Genomic DNA, 21,764 nt, shown 5'->3' on the forward strand with positions numbered 1-21,764 from the left:
TCCAAGCACTTCTAAATGGGGAGTTGGGGGCCATCAAAGTGGCTCCTCTTAAAGAGAGGTCTGATCTCATCGGTATGGTGGCTTTCATGACATCATTTATGAAGAAACAACTTTCGGCAAAGAGTGAGTTTGCCAGCCACCAGAAATGTATGATCGAGCCCTGGGTTCAGTGCTTCCTGATGTACTTCACTGAATCTTCTCAACAGTTTCACTAGGCAAGTCCCCTCATTGCACCCATTGTACGGATGTAAGCAGTTAGTTGCCTAAGGCCCCATGGCCAGCAAATGGGAGAATTTCTCTCCAGAACCTGGGCCCTTAGTATATTCCCAATATGCCAAGAATGGCAAAGCAATTAAGAAAAATTACATCTCCTAGACAGGCATTTTTTAGGGTAACATTAAAATGATAGTCATGTAATATTAAATTGGAATAGGGCTCCTTTGGGATGGAAGTTAGTCTGGGAATGATTTTCCTATTAATTCCTCTTATTCATAAAAGATAAAGAAAAACAGCCTATAAGCCACAAGGAGCCCACAGTGAGGGACTCGAGAGGAAGCCGGTTGGATGTCTTCAACCTGCTGTCTTCTGTTGGTTTTGTGAGAACTTGTCCCACTCAGTAAGTGGAAACATGACAGGAAGAATGGAGTTCTAAACGAGGCCTGAAAAGTGTGCCTCATGACTCCAGGTTATGAGATCTAAAAAATAGTAAAGACTTTTCTATGCTGTTTAAAGGGTGTCTTCCTGGAGGAAGACAAGTCAGTTCTACCACACACTGTTCCCAGTACCAGCCCTATGACATTAAGATGCTGTGTGTGCCTTGGATTTTATTCTTCCAAAGCTAGAGAGAGGTACAAAAATACTTTCTCTTTTCAAGTGAAGTTTATAAGTCACAAAAGGAAAGACTGGATCAAAACTTACTGCAGAGGGGACTTTGTATTGCTTTGGTCTAAAGTTCGTGAGACTAATTTAGAGAGTTGGGGGTCTCTGAGAAAGCACACGCATTCTGGGGTGACTCGAGGGAAAATCCAGCTTCTCAAAAGCAAGTACGTGCTTATAAAGAACACTCTGCCCTTGGATAAATATGGCCTGACTCTCCAGCCTTCACTTACAGCCTGGTCCAGTGTCCCACAACAGAGAAGGTCAAAAGGGCCTCTGTGGGGCCAGCAGCCAGGGAACAGCTCACAGGAAAGAAACAGACACGGCCCTGCTTTACTAATTGAGACCCTAAACCAGTGGTTCTCAAGTTTCCAAATGCTGCACCCTCATGTCATGGTGACCCTCATGTCATGGTGACCCTCAACTATAAAAGTATTCCCTTGCTACTTCATAACTAGCTTTGCTACTGTTATGAATTGTAATGTAAATATTTGACATGCCAGATATCTGGTGTGTGACTCCCAAGGGGTCTTGACCCATAGGTGCCCTAGAATAGTTTCACTTTCTAGGGAAACAAAGACCCTAATCTACTGTCTACTTTTAAAGTTCTGAAACAGATCAGAGCAAAGGGTTTGTTGCTGAGGAGGCGTGATGGGAAAGCTGCTGAATGCTCCACTCATTTCCGCCCATAGACTCCACCCCTCCTCACGGATTGGTGTCAGGCATCTAGTCATGTACACATGGGGTACGGAGCAGTTTTAATCCTCTCAGAGAATGAGTGAGTGCCTTTTCAATGATGCTTTTCATTCAAAACCACCCAGGAGTTTAGATGGCTACCTCTTTTGAGTGGGGATCATGTGAGAAGCAGAACTATCATCCCAAAGCATGAAGACATTGCATGGGCTTGTGAGCCACCATCATCAGTACAATCGGAACCCAGAGCTTCAGGGTAAGGATGTCAAAGATGTCAGTGGAGGGAAATGGAGGCTTCTGGAAGGGTGGATGGGCAGATTTGAGAATATCCAGTTTTTAAGTTAAGCTAAGCCAAAATATTTTGTTTCACACAGAACTCCTAGGAGTTCATATGTTAATGCTCCCATTACCACTCCAAGAATAAGGCTGTGGTATAGGATTTCCAAAATGATATTGACCATGGAAACTGCGCTTCATGGACCCCTCTCGGGACTAATGTTCTACAAAAAGTACTTTGGCACATCAGATAGACCACATAGCTCCAGATATCTGTCCAATATACATTAATAAATCCCAAAGATTGACTCCCTAGGGACCATGACTACCAGGGAACATAAGCACCATGTATCCCATAATACTCTCAATTGAGCATATAAACTTGGTAAGAGTCTCTAGATGGCAGTTCATAGATAGAGCTGAAACAGTTTCAGAAATAGACTGGCCCTCTCCCAATTTATACATACGAAGGAGAATTTCTTTAAAACTCCACTACCCTGCCTTAATACAAAGGAGAATTCCTTTAAAAGCCCATACCCTGCCTTGGACAGAAGTTATACAGGACAGTGGAAGGAGTGGAGGGAGAGCCCTGAACCCAACTCTTCTTTGGAGTGAGGCCAGGAGACCTTTAGGCTCCATCTGTGCCCCTGAAAAGGGTGTTCCCAGCAGGGGTCCTTCTTCTGCCCCAGATGAAACCGAGTGTCTGAATGCCCATATGCTGTCTTCCAACCGTTTGCATATTTCTTGTCACCTCTGCTCTGCTACTTTGCTGTCTACTGCACACATGGCTCTTTGCTATTGCTATGTGTGTGTGTGTGTGTGTGTGTGTGTGTGTGTGTGTGTGTATTTCAAGGCTGATGACATGAGCCATGTGTTATTTCCTGATCTTACCACTTGCGTAGGTCAAGACTGGGCCTTTACTAAATATTTGTTGTAGTTACTACGTCTGACATGATTCAGATAGATAGTGTGTTCATCTCTCATGCTTAACAGGATTCCAGCAAACAGTCCTGATAAACTAGACTGCTTGGAAGCCATGGTACCCTCTGGACTTGTTTACTTATTGAGTATCCATCCTGCCTTTTTTTTGTTTGTGTGAAAACACTACTTTCTGTAAGGTTGAAAGGGGGCAGTAGGGGGGAGAAGGGTCCTTACTTAAGGTTGGCTATTCACCCTGGAAGCAAGGCTCTGGGCTGCTCTGGATAATACCACAGCCATGAACCACACACAATTATCTGTTGCTTTAGACTGAGATGTGGTAAAACAGGTTTGGGTTTTCAAAGACATACTAAGGAAAAATAATGGAATATATTATATTAATAACCTCTAATTCTATCTATTGAAATTAGCTATATCAGGTTAAAATAAAATGGACCTAAAAAATAGAATTTGCCATTTTTTTCACATGGCTTCTACAAAAAATTAAAATTATGAGTTTTACACATTGCAGACTAAGACATTTCCCAAATATCAAACATGGATACTCATTTACATAACCAGGTTTCTTTTTTAAAACATTCACAAAGGACCAGCACAATGGCTCACAGTGGGGAAAGACACTTGGTGCCGAACCTTATTACCTGAGTTTGACCTCTGGGTCCCACATAGTGGGTGGAGAAAATTGATTCCCAAAACTTGTCCTGTGATCTCCACACATGTGCTGTGGCATGTGTACAGAAACATGTACAAACATACAGACACGCCGACACAAATACACGTGTGATAAATAAATATAACAAATTTTCAAGTTCACAAGAAGTGAGAGTAAAAGGCAAGAATTGAAACTAATTTCTGGGATAGCAAATTTTATGGCTGTAGTGCATTTCTAGCCTTATGGCTAGAGAGACAGCGAATGAGTGTTTCCTGTGCACACGTAAGAGCCTGAGCTTGAATCACCCATTAGAAACCAGGAGCTGCTGCAGGAGTGCCTGTAACCACAGCACCGTGTGGACGATGACGACAGGAGAGTTGCTGAGGCTTGCTGGCTGTCAGCTCAGGGCTGCACAGCTCCTGGTCAGCCAAGAACCCCGTCTCAAGGGAGGAAGGAGAAGAGTGACAGAGCAGGAGCCATGGTATACATTTCTGGATGTATGCACACCTGTACACACACATGATCATGTGCCATATGCTCATACCATACATGTATATCCCATTTTAAAATATTAAATCCTTACTTCACTAATGTCAGGACAGGTTAATACGATCCTTTCAATTGAAGCACAAAGACCAATACATGACACTGTCAAGGTCAAGTGTGATACTATGATGCAGAATTTGCAAATGTGGATATGATGGTCTCTTAAGTCTGTGTGTATATCAACATGTCTATGGGAGGCATTTATCTGACAGAACTAGGTGTCACAAGCACTTCTGAGGGAACTGGTGGCAGTCTACTTTATGATACAAAGTCACCAGAGAGGCTGCAAGATTGTGCCCATCAAAGCCACGTATCATAGGCCCTCCCAGTGGAGGACACAGAGCACCCAGGGGTGCCCAATGTGGTTACATGGATGGGGGTCCCAAAGATGGGTTTTGACTATGCCAAAGTTGGTGGTTTGTGGTGGCAAAAATTAAAAGGCATCCGAAGTTCTTCAGGTGAGAATTCTTTGTTTAACTCTGTACCCCATTTTTTAATAGGGTTGTTCGGTTTTCTGGAGTCTAACTTCTTGAGTTCTTTATATATATTGGATATTAGCCCTCTATCTGATGGCGGAGAAGCATCTTAAAAAATGCTCAACTTCATGAGTCATTAGGGAAATGCAAATCAAAACAACCCTAAGATTTCATCTTACACCAGTCAGAATGGCTAAGATTAAAAATTCAGGAGACAGCAGGTGTTGGAGAGGGTGCGGAGAAAGAGGAACACTCCTCCACTGCTGGTGGGGTTGCAAATTGGTACAACCACTCTGGAAAGCAGTCTGGCGGTTCCTCCGAAAACTGGGCACCTCACTTCCAGAAGATCCTGCTATACCACTCCTGGGCATATACCCAGAGGATTCCCCACCATGTAATAAGGATACATGCTCTACTATGTTCATAGCAGCCCTATTTATAATTGCCAGATGCTGGAAAGAACCCAGGTATCCCTCAACAGAAGAGTGGATGCAAAAAATGTGGTATATCTACACAATGGAGTACTATTCAGCCATTAGAAACAATGAATTCATGAAATTCTTAGGCAAATGGATGGAGCTAGAGAACATCATACTAAGTGAGGTAACCCAGACTCAAAAGGTGAATCATGGTATGCACTCACTAATAAGTGGTTATTAACCTAGAAAACTGGAATACCCAAAACATAATCCACACATCAAATGAGGTACAAGAAGAAAGCAGGAGTGGTCCCTGGTTCTGGAAAGACTCAGTGAAACAGTATTTGGCAAAACCAGAACGGGGAACTGGGAAGGGATGGGAGGAAGGACAGGGGAAGAGAAGGGGGCTTACGGGACTTTTGGGGAGTGGGGGGGGCTAGAAAAGGGAAAATCATTTGAAATGTAAATAAATTATATCGAATAAAAAAAATTAAAAGGCACAAATATTTCTAGCCATGGGCTACCACAAGAGAAGCTGTGGGTAAGCTGGAATCCTTGCCCCAGAGGCTGCCTAGGTAGCAAAGGTGGCAGAGTCTAAAAGGAAGAGACCTACAGGTGGTAATGCTGGTGTGAGCCAAAGCAGAAAGGTAGGATGCTGCGTCCACATGGAGAAATCTGGAAAGCAATTCACAAACTGTTCCTCGTCAACAGAAAACCCAGCCTAAGGTGGGAGAGAGTATGAGACGTGTCCTCTGAAGCACAGCTGTCCAATCAGAAAAGTGAACATCTTTGTCGATAGGTGTAGTTTCTGGACTGAGTCTAAAAAACTCAGGAGTATTAGATGATCTGCCAGCTACCCAATTGTAAAACCACCTTAGTCACAGAGTCAGCCTTGGGGCATTCTGTCTCTTCACATTGTCCCTTTCTGTTAGGCAAAATACCAAAGGTGAGGCCCACAGAATACTTCAGCATATGTTAGTGATGTGGCTATTGCTTATCACCTGTAGGAAAACTCAGCAGCATTCAGAGTTCTGGCCTGCAAAGGCCCCAGAGGAATGAGGGTTGGTCTGAGGCACTGACTCCGGAAACCTTATTCACAGCCTCTTAGGATTTAGAGCGACATGGAGGCAGTGGGAGGAAGCAATCCAGTAGAGAAAGGAAGTTCATCTTCATCTCACCATCCCAGACAAGTCCCGGAGAGGCACAAGGAAAGAGCCCACCGTTCCCGAGCTCTCTAGACTCCTTCAGCCTGTGTAGATGCTGCGTCCCACTACTCTCTGCATTTGAATATCTGGCTTTTGAATTTTGTTTTTAGGTTCCATAACAAGTGACATGGTAAAATGTTTTTGAGTATGCCTTCTTCTACTTAGTATAATGTTCTCTGGGCTGTGTATTTGTGGAAAATGACAGGTCCCTAATTGAAAATCTATCTAGTGGTCTAGTATACATGGGTGTGCCGGTATCTCTACTCCATTCACACATCCATAGACATGAGGCTTTTACAATGTGCCAGCCACCGCCATTGATGCTGCCCTAACCATTGTTCTCTATAGGTTTCTGTACTCTATAGGTTTTTGTTAAGTCCATACGTTTTATTTCCTCATATCACCAACAAACAAATGTATGAGAAGATAAAAGAATTTGCTTCAGTATGAAAGTCGTGTTACTTTGTCTATGCATCCCATAACACTGTGCCACAAAAAACAAATATTTGCCATGGAATTTATTTATAACAAATTTTAAGCCAAATATAGTGATACACTTGGCAGGGAGAGTGGTACTGAGGCAGGAGGATTGCAAAATACGGACAATATGGGCTATATAGCACATGAAAAATGTTCAAAAAATAAAACTTTGAAGACCAAAAAAATAAAAAAGGAAGGAAGGAAGGAAAAAGGAAGGAAGGGAAGGAAGGAGGGAGGGAGAGAAGAAAGGAGGGAGGGAGAGAAGGAGGGAGGCAGGGAGGGAGGGAGGGAAGAAAGGAGGGAGGGAGGGAAGGGGGAACCACAAAGCACTCTATTCAGCCCCTGTGAGTCAACAATTCATCTACTTTCTTTGCTGAAGTGGTATATCCAGACAGGACTATGTAATTGTCATAACTCTATCACTGAGTATTGGTCTTCCCCATTCACCAGACACCACAGTCAACGTCTTTCTTGGTTCACATAATATTTACTGGTTGCTTAATAGGATACAATTTTAAAACCCATTTAATGAAATTATTTTGAATATATCTAATGAAGACAATTTTTATAACGTAAGAGATACTAAGGGATAAGAAGCGGGAATCCTCGCACATCATCTGCACCTACAGGCACAGATGATGCCACAAGCAGCCTAGTTGTGTATTCACTATTACAGAAATAGAACCCCGCCCATCTGCAGGGCAGTTCCCGGGAGGTGGGTCCCTTCAGTGACGGCGCCGGCTTTGTGCTCCCTCATGTCACTGTTAGATTGCAACAGTGCTTTCCCTGTACTTCATTGATAAACAGCTAACAAGAAAAGCATTGCTGGAGAGGGTACAGAGGCCAGTATTGTCCTCATCCTGGAGACAGGAGCAGGGACTTATCTGAACAAATGCATCTGGACGTAGGATGCTGGGCACATGCTACAGTCTATGCAGTCCTTGGGAACCCATTAATATAGGGAGCAACCAGACTAGAATTGCTCTTTCAAAGACTGGTGCCTTTAAATCAAAATGAGTCAGAAAATTCCAGAACCTTATGTTAGATACATCCAAGCAATAGTCAAGGCTACCTTCTTTTGGTTCTTAAAATTACTTAAAATTGGTTGAACTACCCTCCTAGCCTTAACTTTTTTTTTCTTTTTTTTTTAATTTTTTTTATTCGATATAATTTATTTACATTTCAAATGATTTCCCCTTTTCTAGCCCCCCCACTCCCCGAAAGTCCCGCAAACCCCCTTCTCTTCCCCTGTCCTCCCACCCACCCCTTCCCACTTCCCCGTTCTGGTTTTGCTGAATACTGTTTCACTGAGTCTTTCCAGAACCAGGGGCCACTCCTCCTTTCTTCTTGTGCCTCATTTGATGTGTGGATTATGTTTTGGGTATTCCAGTTTTCTAGGTTAACTTTTTAATAATAATAATAATAATAATAATAATAATTTGCTTTCTGAGACAGCTTCAGGTATCCAGGCTGGTCCTGAACTTCCTGTGTAGCCAAGGTTGGCACAAAATGATAAGAATGCTAATCTGTCCAACATAGACAATCTACACTGCTTTCCTTCTAGAATACATGGTTCATATTCCAGCAATATTCCTCTGGATCTCCGGAAGAGGTTAGAGAAACCCAGTTCACATCCATGGGTCAGGCACTAAAGATACTGAATCCACAGCTGCTCCTGAGCCACCAGCACTTCAGTTTCATTATCATTTAGTGGTTGCCATTATAAGAGGGGAAAGGGGGAGAGAGAGAGAGAGAGAGAGAGAGAGAGAGAGAGAGAGAGAGAGAGAGAGAGAGAGAGAGAGAGAGAGAGAGAGAGAGAGAGAGGAGGGGAGGGAGGGAGGGAGGGAGAGAGGGAGAGGGAGAGGGAGGGAGAGGGAGAGGGAGAGGAGAGAGAGAGAGAGAGAGAGAGAGAGAGAGAGAGAGAGAGAGAGAGAGAGAGAGCAGATGGAATAATGGTTTCCAAAAAGTTGGTTTCCAAATAAAAACAGAACACCACTAACCTAAGTAGTTATATATTAACACAACTTATCAAAGGAAGCTGTCTTTCCTTCAATACCGATGGTCATGATAGATTGTACACATTCACCTACCATTCATGAAATCACACATACACAATTGGTAAAAAGATATAGGACCCCATTTTTTAAACACATGGCTTTCAGAAGAGAACAAAATAGTGAAGATTCAATTGATAAAAATGAATTATCCAATCAAAATGGTACTTCTTTCTCCCCTATAGTGAGAAGAAAGGCTTTCTGGCCCCCCTCCCTTGCTGCAGGTCAGTGCTGTGCTCCTGGGAGAACAATGGCGGGTAGCAGCTAGGGTAAGCCTACATCCTGTCCCCAGCCTCTACTTCTCCATTACCTGGAATGCTGCCACAGTAGCTACTCCTCTGTGGCCAAGTCCTTCCACACCTCAGTGAAGGCTACTTAAACACACCCTGAACGTGGAGACTCCACCATCAAAACTCACTGTTTAGATTAGTAATTTGATAATCTCATACATTCAGGCCATTTCTTCATCTTTGGCAAACACCGCATTTGTGAAGTAGTAACGGGAGAACATCAGTGGCCTGCGGTCCCTTGGGTGCCCTACAGCAGCACCTCCCACCGTGGGAAGCAATTATTCTTTGCAGACAACTATGGACCATTTTGTTTGAAGAAGAATGTTTATTTTATTCATTGTTTCTCCAAAACAAATAAAACTCAGCAGCAATGTCTAGAGTGTTCCCTTCACAAGCCACCATGCCATACATCAGCAACTTTTATCTATAGCATCTTCACCGAGCAAACAGTAAGGCACAGAAGGGTACTGTCGATTACAAATTGTTCTCCATTGTTAGGACACCATTGGATATGTATTAGCTGCAGGGCAATAATATATGTGTACAGTTTATAAAGGGAAAACATTTAAACACAGACTCCAAAAGACATGAAGACACAGCACAATGGCCATACTGATCACACTCTGAGTGGGCCAAAGAATAGAAAAACTGTGTAATTTACCCAACAATCATAGCAACTGCCCTAGAGTTATCAAAATGCGCCTTTGGTATATTAGAAAACAACAAAATTCATATCAACATTGAAAAATAAACAACTTCTCATATACTGCAGTGCTCTTTGTTTCAGTTACATGGTTTGAGTGACACATGTCAATCACAGTAATACTTAGCTTCACTTTCCATCTTAGAATAAGATCTTTATGCAATTTGGGAGAGAAGTAATCATTGCAATTTTGAAAAGTTGAGGCATTTTCCTTTGTTTTTACTTTTTTTTTTTTTGAGACAAAATTCCTCCACATAGCCCTCACTGCCCTAGAACTTGTTATGTAGACCAGGCTAGCCTTCACCCCACAGAGATCAGCTTACCTCTGTGTCTCTGCCTCACAAGTGCTGGGATTAAAAGCATGTGCTATCATGCCCAGCTCTGGAGAATCATCAATTTCAGCTTTATATAACACAAACCTTTTAAGCTTCACTAAATAACAAAATGTAGGGCTAAGGAGATGGCTCAGTGGGCCATCTGTTGATGATGAGCACTTGTTATAAAAGCCAGAGTCACTGAGTTCAAGTCTCCAGCAGCACTATAAAAGATGGGTGTGATGGCAGATGCCTATGACCTCAGCATTGCAAGGAAGAGACAGGCAGATGGTGGGAACTCACTGGCCAGCCAGGGTAGCCAAAACATCAAGCTTCATGCTCAGGGAGAGCCCCTAACACCATTACACAAGGCAGGGAAGGAGAGGTATGGGAAATTGTCCCTTGGTATTTTGGTATCTTGGTATCTTGAAGGTGGTACACACAAGCCTTCTTATGTGTAAGTTCATAATCCTCTTCTGACCTCCACATGTATAACATGGGAGTGCACACATGAGCACATAAAATATATAATATGCAGAGAGACAGAAAGATTATTTTAAATGCCAGTTTTAAAACAACATTCAAATAAAAATTTAAACTAGAAATGGTAAGGAAATGACTATGTAGAAACAAAACAATAAGTGAAGCTGGCATCCATGAAGAACATTACACATCCCCAAATAAGCCAGCACCACATTTGCACCGATAGCCAGGCAAAGCAGGCAAAATTTTTCTTTTAACTGATAAGAGCATGGAGCATTAAATTTGAAAATGGAAAAATCCAGATTCAAATTAAAGCTTATTGATACTTGTTTGCCCTTGAGGCTATCCCTGGACATCTCTGAGCTTTGGCCTTTTTGCAGGCGAAGGCAAGGGCAGTTGTCCACACTTCCTGGGCTGCACACCGAGTACACAGTGCTGAGCCCAGCTACTCAGCAGACCCCTGCACTGACCCACGGATCCATGTTTGTCATTCCAGCTCCTGCCAGTGTCAGTGGCTCCTGTTGTGTGGTTTTCATCCTAAACATTTCCCTTTCTGTGTATATTCTTATGTGAAACCATTTCTCTACAGGATCATGTAAAAGTTCACTATTTCACCTTTATGGGAGATTGTCCCCTTTGTATCTCAGTGCCCACTATGTGTAAGCTCACTGTGAAACACTGCACCCGCTGCCAAGAACCACAGAGCAGCATGCAAAGTCAGAGACGCCATCTTGGCCTCCTGGAGCCCTCCTCAGTGACAGTTCAGAAGCCTGGCCAGCCAACTTCAAGAAGTAGCTGGACGCACTCACTGCCATCGTAAACCAGTAACAGATTTGCCACCAGAATGCCTTTATACAAATCACTTAGAAAACACTTTACCTCTTTCACACTGGGGTCCAGTAAAGCCGTATGTGCAGGCACACCGATTTGGGGCCACACACCTCCCGCCGTTGAGACAGCCGCTTTCACAGACAGCTGCAAGATAAGGAGAGAAAGTCTCAGAAGGCTGCACTTGGACCCCCAGAAAGGACAGCCAACACAATGGGAATGGTCCCCTCCAGTTTGTTTGAGCAGACACCCCACAGTTGCAAATCACCATAGGCTGCTCCCTGAACAGGTGACTCTGTATCTGGACTATGCTTCTGGTCTCATTGTGTGCAGCCCCTGAGAAATGCTTTCAGTTCTGCATCTAAGGTGCATGTTTCTAAATCACCTCACCAGATACAAACTGCAGGTGAGCAAGTGGACTCTTGCTTAGGATTGCTGTTTAATTTTGAGAGGGCTTCTCTGACGAGCAGCAGTGCTCACGCTCACGCACCATTAACTGCAAGTGAGCAATGTTAACCCTGGGATTCTGTTAAGGCTCGCTGTGTGAAGCTGTGTCTCTCTGTGCCCTTCCTCACCTATCTAAGGCATGCTCTGATTGGCTTTAATAAAAATCTGATGGCCAATTAGCTGGGCAGGAAGTGGAAGACAGGACTTCCTGGGAGGGAAAGGAACTCTGGGAAGAAGTAAAGAGAACGGTCTTTCACCAGGAGACATGAGGGAAGACCATTGTGACTACGGACCTGGAAGGTGTAGCTAGCCACGCCGCTGGACAGGGCTAGACGGTCAGCTTAACTTAGATGAGCCAGTTGAGAGTCGCTCAGAAAAGGCCTAAGCTTTGAAATATTAAAAGGTCCTTGTGTGGTTATTTGGGGAATTAGCTGGTCAAGGAATAACTGCCACCAGATTAATTTCCAGCTTTAATTAATATTACAGAATAATGATAATTAATTTTTCATAGGATTCAGCCATTTAAGCACTATAATTAAGGATCCGTTTGAGTGTTGCAACAAGTATCTCATAGTATGAACTATGAGCTGTGGAATCGGGCCACTGGAGCTCTATTCCCAAGCCTGTTCACTGCTGTCTGTGGATCCTCAGAGATCACTGACACTTTTATGCCCTGACTTCCTCATCTGTTAGAGGCAATATGGACAGACACCTTCCATCTCAGTTGTCCTGTTAAATGAGTTAGTACAGGTTGAGTGTTTTGTTATGCTTTATTGACTGGGTGCGTGACTGAATGGGAGTGTATGTGAGTGTGTAAGCAAGTGTGTAAATGAGTAAGCGTGAGTGTGTAAGAATGTGACTATGGGAGTGAGTGTGTCACTGGATGAGTGACTATGTATGTGAGTGAGTGGGTGTGGTTGTGAGTGAGTGTGTGTATATGTCAGTTTGTGTGTGTGCAAATGAGTGTGTGAGTGTGTGTGAGTGAATATGTGAGTGAATGTGTGAGTGAATTTTCCTGTGTGTGTTTCCTGAATTTTCCTGTATGTTTATATGTGAGTGTATGAATATGAGTGTGAGTGAACGTGTTTATGTGAATGCATGTGTGAGTGTGTGTCAATATGAGTGTGTGTGAATGAGTATGTGAGTGAGTGAATGTGTGAGAGAGTTTTTGTGTGTGTGAGTGTGTGTGTGAGTGAGTGTTTAAGTGTGTGTGAGTGTGTGTGAGTATGGGAGTGTGTAAGTGTGTTCATGAACTACTATACACATGTGGAGGTCAGAGGCAGCATGAAGACTTGGTTCCCGCCTTCCACCAAGTGGGTCCCAGAGACTGAACTCAGGACAACCAGACTTGGTGGCAAACACCTTGACCTGAAGGAACATTATGGCAGCCCCAAGAGACATAGCTTTGAAATGTACCTACCACATAGCAGGTACAGTAGGTGACTCACTGGTTGTAATTAGCTGCTACTTTGTTATCTTATTATATTTTCTGTCTGACTTGCAAGGAACGGTAAACTTATTTTAAAAACATGGCCTATAGCTTCCTGTCTGAGCATATTTTCCTCCTGTCTACACATGTCACTCCAGTGTCAGCAAAGCACCTGGCCCTTGCCATGTCCTGAACATGGCTTCATCTCACACTGGGACAGTGCTTGAAAGGTCTATGATTCATCACCTGATGGGTGAACTCCTACACATCCCTCAGGACAGGGCCCAGGGCCCACTTGGGCTGCTGTGTCTCTCCTCTGTCCAAGATGGGCTGCACAAAACTCAATATTCTTGTCAGATAATCACTGGGCACAGTATAGATGTTGATCTATTTATAGTAGCATTTCCATCACATATATACAATGGCAAAATTCAAAACAACGTGAACAATTACATTTTATTAAATAAGCATATGTGTCATAGAATTTAACACAACTGTGAAATAATAACTGACAAGAAAATACAAATAATAAAAGTATAAAAAATCTATCTTGGGCCTAGAAAGGAATATTTGGATTATAAAATTATAGATCATTTTGTTTTTCTAATAATTGAATTTTCCCAGATTTTTTATAGGGTGAGTAGTTCATCCTACAGGAATGAAGAAGCTTGTAGGAGGAACAGCCATTCTAAGCAAGGTGTAGGGACCAACAGAGTGCAGACACAATCAACGATGTTTGTGAGTGAACCAGCAATCTAGACACACAGTCAACACTAGTATAGCAGAATCTGTCTTAGGGAGCTAGACACAATTATTGAATACAAGAAAAATGTTTAGAAAGAAAGATAAAATTTGTTTTGAGATACTTTTGAGATGTTTCCTGAAAATTCAGGTAGAGACAGTCAGCAAATCAAGAGGGAAATGTTTGGAAGTTATACTGAGATTTCTTTTTGAAGGTATGAAAATGCTCTAAAACTGGTTTATGGTATTGTGTGCACAATCTGGTAGATAAGCTAACATTATGAAGTCCTAAAGTGGGAAAGGGTGGAATGTGTAGTTTGTGAATTAAATAATGGTTAAATATTTTTTAAAGAGGTATTTCATACCTGTAAGTCTAAGGTGTGACAAAAAGAAAGTGAATCAAGCAAGTTACTATCAACATCAGGATAAAATGTTTGGGTGATCTGTCCATCTGCAAGGGTCCAGAGACATCTGCAAAAATGTGGTGTCCTGACTTATCCAAGAAAATTCACAGCAAGTGTCTCGTAGTTCCACAGGTCTGCCTGTGACCAACATCTACCACAAGGCGTACTTACGCTGTCCGCAGTGAGTGCCAATGTACCCCTTCTGGCATAGACAGTGGTCATCGCTGCAGCTGCCTCCATTCATACAGCGGATGCTGCAGTGTTGGACTAGGGATAAAAAGAGGAACGGCTTAGTGGGGCAGTTTGCATGTGTAGATGGCAACGTTTCACCTAACATGATTTGTAGCTATTTAACAAAAATAAAATAAAGTAATTCATCGAGAGTCATATATCATGCAGATAACAGAAGGCTCCTAATTATAGAGGCTCAATTACATTACGTATAAAACCACTTACAGTGCAATGCATTTTTTTCTTGGCATTTGTTTTAATGGGGCTAAATGACTTCCTTAAGTTAGCAGAACTTACAGCCCAGCGTTGTCTCTGTAATTTATACCAGTAAGAAAGGAGTGTGTGAGTGATGACCCAGGACAAGGATGAGGTAGAACTGATTCCCATGAAAAGATTCATAGTTCTTCTGTGTTGAGACAGGATGAAAGGACATGCTAGCAGTGCTATATAGCAATGATGTTTGATGGACAGAGAGTGGGGTGCTGACTGGACTGAACTCAGAATAGAGATGCTCACTTAAACTGTAACATTAAACTGAAGACCATCAGTATTTCACATTCACTCAGTGCCGCATTCTCACCTATAGGCGTGCACACTTCCAAGCGCTGGACTATGGGTGGACACCATAGTCCTGAGACAGACAGAGACACAGTAGAAGTGGAGTCTTAGACATGTCTGGCAGACCCTCCTATGAGCGGACGATGATAGTCACAGTTAGAGCATGCATGTAGCATGTAGCATGTAGGCTGCCTTGTGCTGATAGCACTTTCAAAAGGTCCAGCTGGCCCCTAGTTTCTAGAAGCAGTAACTACCCTACCTAGAGAAGACTCAAGGCTTGGCTAAGGGAATCACGAGCCCTGTTGACGCTTCTCGATAGAAGAAGCCGTAGTTGGACGCTGGAGTTTTGGCTTTTTCTGGTGTGTCCTATGTGTGGAGGTCAATTCCTGGTGGAAATGGCTCAACAGGGGACAGAGGTCTGTCCATCTATGCAGAAGCCGGAACCAAGGGCTCTGCTCATTCTTAAGCTGTCTTCATGGAATGCACAGGCTAAACCTTCTCCCCAGTGTACAGCAGAGTCCTCCCTACAGCCAACCTCATCTGTGAGGTCCTCACAGCAGTGCTGAGAAATGACTACTTAGCTATGAGGGAAAAAAGGCCATTTGTCTAAAGAGCTACAAATATTCAGAGGTCAGCCTAGCCCGACAGCCGGAAAAGAAAATTCAAACTCCTGTTCTTACTGCACTCTCTTAGACACAAAGAGGAGAAGTTAAGTTGAAAGTGATCCACCTTTTCAAGAACCTTGCTCTCTTCTTGGAATATCATAAAAGGATTCATTTCTCCTGAGCCAAAACACTGCTGCACCTCAGCACTTAAAGCCTCTTCGGTAGGGCCCTAAATACCCATCAGAGCTCCCAAAACAGCCTCCTGACCTGCAAACAGGTCATGGTCCCTCAACAAATACCTACTATGTATCATTAAAAATGCTAGATATTCTGAGGTGGTCCTTTTGTGGAATCCCTGATAACCTCTTCTGTTTCTTTGCCCCTAACTCTTGGGGCCCAAACTAAATCCCAGCAAATCCCACCATCCCACCAGTCTCCATTACCCTTTAAATGTCTCTCTGTTTCTTTGCTCCTCTATGACTTCTGCATGCACACACACACACACACACACACACACACACACACACACACATACACACACACACACACATGCACACATGCACACTCAGGCACACTCAGGCACACTTGGGTACTTTCCTTGTTTCTCCTTTCCCTGATTCATTTTTCTTGAGAATAGAAAGGTCGTGGCACATAATTACATGCCTCGGGGTGCCCCGCGCAGCACAATTAATCACATTTGCTTAGCTCCTGCTACCTCGTAATAGCAACAAGAGCTACACTGGAAGAGTAGCCCAGGCTAAGAAGCTGTGTCGTGTGTCCCAGGTGCCTATACAGCTCTGAGCGGATAATTATTCAAACATTTTAAGCTTTTCCCCTCCCCCTGCTACAGACATCAAGCAAACCATGCAGACACACTGTTACTTCAGGTTCCATTAAAGCCTCTCAGCCAAATGTTTTTTAACTCTAAAATGATCTACAAGTATACAAAGGAAAAAAATACACTTAAGACCTTGGATACTATTCTAAGTGGGTCAGGAAATGGTGTACAATTGCTTTAAAACTCGGTGCTATGCTTAGTTCCATGCTATCTTAGAAAAACAACACGGACTGGGAAAGGGCAGGAAATGACGTCATCCTTAGAGCAAACTCAGTGTACAAACTGATTTCAATTAAAGTGGCTCATGCCAAGACCTGATTTCCATTCCCACACGAACAACAAAGCCACTGAGTTACTTTGCGATTTCAACCAAAAAAAGGAAAGAGTGACCAGTGACTTGTACAGTGGCTTCCCAGTTACTTGTTCAAATTGAAACTCAGGGCAAAAATCTCCTTTCCAGGAAAAATGACTATGTGTATATATTGGAACGTGACAGATCAAAAGCCTCCCTTGATACGGCTTTCATTTCTTTAAACCCTCTCTTTCCAGTTGAAACTTCTCCAGGTTAAAAATACTCTTTCTCAAAAAAACAAAACAAAAAACAAAACAAAACCAACCAAACAAACAAACAAACAAAAAAAACACCCTGTGAGCCTTGAAAGGCCAGAAGTCCTTGTGAGTCCAGTGGTCACACTGCCCAGTGGGTCTTGGGGTTATCAGCAGAATGGAAGCCTCCATCATTGCTTTCATGGATGGGTCTTAGAGCTTAAGGGATAGTGTTCCTTTAAAAGCAGTAGTAAGTCTGGCACATGGCTTGTCTATATATACAAACACTCAGCACTGGGTAGGCTGAGACTGGAGTATGGAGTATTGGCATAAATTCAAGGCTAGCCTGGGCTACAGAGTAAATTCCAATAATCTACAGACTGAGACTTCATCTCAAAAGTTATTTTAGAAGGTGGGTGCAAACCTAGTATCTCTATAACAAGATTTTGCCTTTGTCACCCAAGCTGGAAATTGTTTAGAGGGACCAGACTCACAGACAGGTTTTCCTTTGGGTTGAATCCTGGTACATAGTCTAAGTTTACTCTCTAATTTAAATAGGAATCCCAGATGTTTCACAATCTGTAAACAAGAGTTTGTCTAATAAAAGAAAAAAAAACCTGAAAATCAGAGTTATACTCACATTCCTAGGATGCAGTATCCATCAATGGGTGTGCTAAACTCAACCCGTATTGAGATTTCACCAGAAAGAAATTACTAAGAGAGTCTAAGCAGTCATTGTGCAAGTTGAAACTGTCCTATGCAGTCAGACCCCTAATGAAAAAGTCCCATTAAAGATGGCCAGAGAGCCTGAGACCATTTCACACAGGATCCATCCACATCCTAGAAGTAACAGGCATACCCAGCATTTACCTGCAGCCACAAAAGGTCCCAAATAAGTTTTGCATTCATTTCAGAATTGGTCCTTTCCATCACTCAATGAACCCAGACCAAAAATCTTGCATTGAGGTCTCAGGAAGAGCTCAAAAGCCAGTCTTTAGAAAGCTCAGTACAAACTCATTAAAATGACTAACTAGAAAGGAATGGCATGAATGCAGCACAGAAAGATGGGGAAGATGCAGGGCCAACGTTTGGATCTCAACATGTCAGCCGCCACCCTCTAGGCAGGCTCAGCCCCCAGAGAGATCACTGGGACAAATTTCAAATAAGAAACTGAATATGTGTTTTAATTTCAGCACTGGGAAAAGCCCAAACAGACAAGGGAACTAGGCAGACCAAGCTCTAGACTCTACACCTGAGACAACAATCTATTGAGGTGGCCTGAGTCACTGCAAGACAAGAATTTGGACCGATAATTCCCTTTGATGAACAAACATCTGTGGGTGTCTACAGACTCACACAGCTTGAAACAGGACCAGAGCAGCTCCAAAACATAAAAAGTCACCTGAGCTGGAAAAGGTTCAGAAAAGGACAGGTTGAGTGGCATCTGTCATAGGAGTTTCCACAAAGTCTGAGCAGAGAGAAAACCAATTCAGCAAGTGTAAAGGGTGACTCTGGAGAGCCTTTAGGTACCCCTCCCTATCAGTATAGACCCTACAGATCCCTAAAATGTGTTTTCTAGTGCCAAGCCTTTCAGAGAAGCTATGGCACAATTCCCTCTTCCTCTGAGCCTTCTCACATTTCTGGCACATGGTTGTACCACACTCTCAATCTTCCTCGGTCTTCCTACGATCTCACACCTATGCTGGAAGTACAAGTGTCCCCAGACACAACTGGAATGAATTAAACCGAAAATGACAAAGCTTAAAAAGGGTGGGCTCCTATGAGATAGGAGTACCCCTCATTTTGATATGCAGATTTATTATAATTCCTACCAAAATCTGCAAAGGCTGTGGAGGTATATAGGTGTACTCAACCTAAGCTTTTTGCTGACAGGTGAAGAATTACCAAAACAATTCTGAAAGAAAGAGCAAAGCGAGAGTATGAATTTATTTTATCACGTAGTGTCTATGTGATAATGGAGAAGGGACAGATCAGTGGCATAGCAGAGAGTTCAGACTCACAAACACCCAGTAGAGTGTCAACAAAACCACAAAGCTAACTCTCATTGGTCTGATTTCTATCACTATATCAAATATTTGATGAAAGGGTTACTCTGGCTCATACCTTTGGAGACTCCATTTTACAGTCTCAGCCCCACTGTTTTGTGCCCACAAGGAGCACACACTGACAGGAGTGTGTGGCATGGTAAGATGACTCACCAACTCACCTGGGGCAAGGCCACAGAGGACTGCAAACAAGGGAGTATCATTTCACAATTCCTTCCAGGGCCTCCAGCAACCTGAAGACGCCTCCCTCTGGAGAGCTCGTCACTCCCACCATCTCCTCCATCTTTACAAGATGTTTAAGAGCCAAACCACGGAAAAATTAAATGCCTAAGGACAGAATTTTGGTTTCTCCTGAAGCAACTGGACACCCATAGGTAACAACTGACCCTAACCTCAACCTCGCACTTAACACAAAATGGATCTCCTTAGAAACCACAGATGTTGAGACTATAAACATTTAAAGACAAGTTGGAGAAAATCTCTGTATTCATAGAGTACACAATGCATTCAGAGACTGTATACCAAAAGCATGAGAGAGCAGAGGAAAGGCTGATAAGCTATAGTTCGCTAGCTTTAAAATCTTGCTTTGTGGAAGAGCCTACTGATTCAGAGAAAGCATGGAGAAAGGCTTCCTCCGAAATGTCTGCAGATCACGTCCGACAGAGCTAGTATAATAGGGTAAGTCGCTGTCCACTGTCGGTGGCACCATCCCTTGCTTAGCATTCAGGACTGTACAGAGACGGAGAAAGCGAGGCGTGCACAGGCGTGCATGCACTGCCTTCTTGTTCTCTGTTCTTCCCTGTAGATGGGACTTCCTGCTTCAAGATGCTGCCATGCTGACCCACCTGCAAGGATGAACTCTCGCCTGAGACTGTGAGCCAGATAAATCCTTTCTCTGAGGTATTTTTATTACAGCAATGAGGAAATAACTGAGATAGTCCCTTCCAAGGAGGACCAGGAGCCTGTTCACTCTGTTGTCATGTGAAAATATACAGACAGTGACAACTATGAATATATACCCTTATCAGACTGATTAGAACTCCCAGTTTCTAAAACCATAAAATAAAGTTCCATGACATTTAGTTATGGAGGCCTGAAGCATTTTTCTTTTTAAAGATAATTTTAAAAATTGTACATGTGTGTGTGTGTGTGTGTGTGTCTGCCATCCATGTGTGGGGGTGCCTTAGGAGCCCAGAAGAAGGCTTCAATTAACCTGGAGCTGGACTTGTGAGGCACCTGGCGAGAGTAGAAGGGAAAGTACCTAGGTCCCCCACAAGAATAGCCAGCGCCCCAACCACTGAGCCAGGTCTCCAGCCCTCTAAAGCATCTTCCTTCCTTCTTCCTTTCTTCCTTTCTTCCTTTCTTCCTTTCTTCCTTTCTTCCTTTCTTTCTTCCTTTCTTCCTTCCTTCCTTCCTTCCTTCCTTCCTTTAAATTTGTGTATTTTGCCTGTACCACAGAGGCCAGAAGATGGTGCCAGAGCCCATGGAGCAGGAGTTACAGGTGGTTGTGAGTTATTACAGATGCTGAGAACTGAACTCTGGTTCTCTGCAAGAGCAACAAGTGCCCTTAACCTCTGCGCCATCTCTCCAGCCCCCTGAAACACATCTTTATTATTATGCCTCTGGTATTATTACAAGATAATATGCTTTTGCAAATGTATGTGTACATACATATTTAAGGAGGGTTGTAAACTTATTTAATAAACATGATAGGACTTTATAAGAAGTAAAATTGCTCAGGATCCAACCCTGGACTCAGAAACTAAAAGAGTCCTAAACGGAACTGGAATTAAAATCCAAAAAGAAAACAAACAAAAACCCCAGCTCTCGCTTTGTCTATTAATCTTCCTTGGCTCCCGAGCCTAAGTGGCCAGTGGCCAGAGTCCTGCTAGGTCTAAGGTGAATCCCTTTGGTCCCATGAGAATTGCTGGCTGGAGTTTCAAACTTGTGGAGAGATAACTTCCCGTTTAGGTTTCATGGGCCACTCAAGTCAAACACCACCTGCAAGAACAGCTTCCTTCTGGCCTTTCCTCCATCAGACCAGAACAATAAGAGGTCAGAGAGCCAGAACCCTTCACCCCCCCATCACATAATACTTAGAGGTTTTTCATAGGAGGGAATGATGAAATGATGGAAATCAGACATGCCCACCCTGGAACCTGTGGGCTGCAAGGGCCCCGGGGTTGCTGTGGATGCCTGAGTTCTGTCACAAGGCCGAAAGGTTAGATACCCTGGGAACTGGCGCTTTTCAGCAGAACAGGTATTTGTGTGAAAATATCTCACTGGTGGATGTTATCCCATTAGCAGGAGAATTATCAAGTGATCCGTACACACTGAAGACTTTTACATGATGGCCACACCTCTATAACACATCACAACTAATCAATAAACATGATTTCAGAAAACCAGGAAGGCCCTTTGTCAAAGATCAAGTGACCATGGTGTGTAGGTTCATTTCTGCATTTTTGCTATCTTCAGCTATTTAAATATTGCCAACCTAAAAATTTTTTCAAGCTCTTAAGAAAATGTTAATTCTAAGCAAGTTCAAGCCAATAACTTTTAAGACTCCATATATCTCAAAGATCTTGATGAAGTAATAGTCTCTTCTATACACTACTCTGATCTACACTTGGCTCTGGGGCTTTACCCAAAGCCCAGGCACCGC

The 21,764-nt window shown here is 43.1% G+C and overlaps 1 protein-coding gene across 1 annotated transcript in view; it reads right to left on the reverse strand.

The window, feature by feature from the left end:
• The window catches only part of Fbn1 (fibrillin 1), a 198,915-nt gene that overhangs the window by 145,646 nt on the left and 31,505 nt on the right, over positions 1-21,764 (reverse strand). Inside the window, exons 5-6 of the mRNA XM_052183469.1 lie at positions 14,427-14,522; positions 11,286-11,381 (exon numbers count right to left, since the gene is read on the reverse strand). Of these exons, the coding sequence (XP_052039429.1) occupies positions 11,286-11,381; positions 14,427-14,522 (192 nt within the window). The remainder of the gene's footprint in view (positions 1-11,285; positions 11,382-14,426; positions 14,523-21,764) is intronic.

Source organism: Apodemus sylvaticus, chromosome 5 (genome assembly GCF_947179515.1).
Source record: "Apodemus sylvaticus chromosome 5, mApoSyl1.1, whole genome shotgun sequence".
NCBI lineage: Eukaryota > Metazoa > Chordata > Mammalia > Rodentia > Muridae > Apodemus > Apodemus sylvaticus.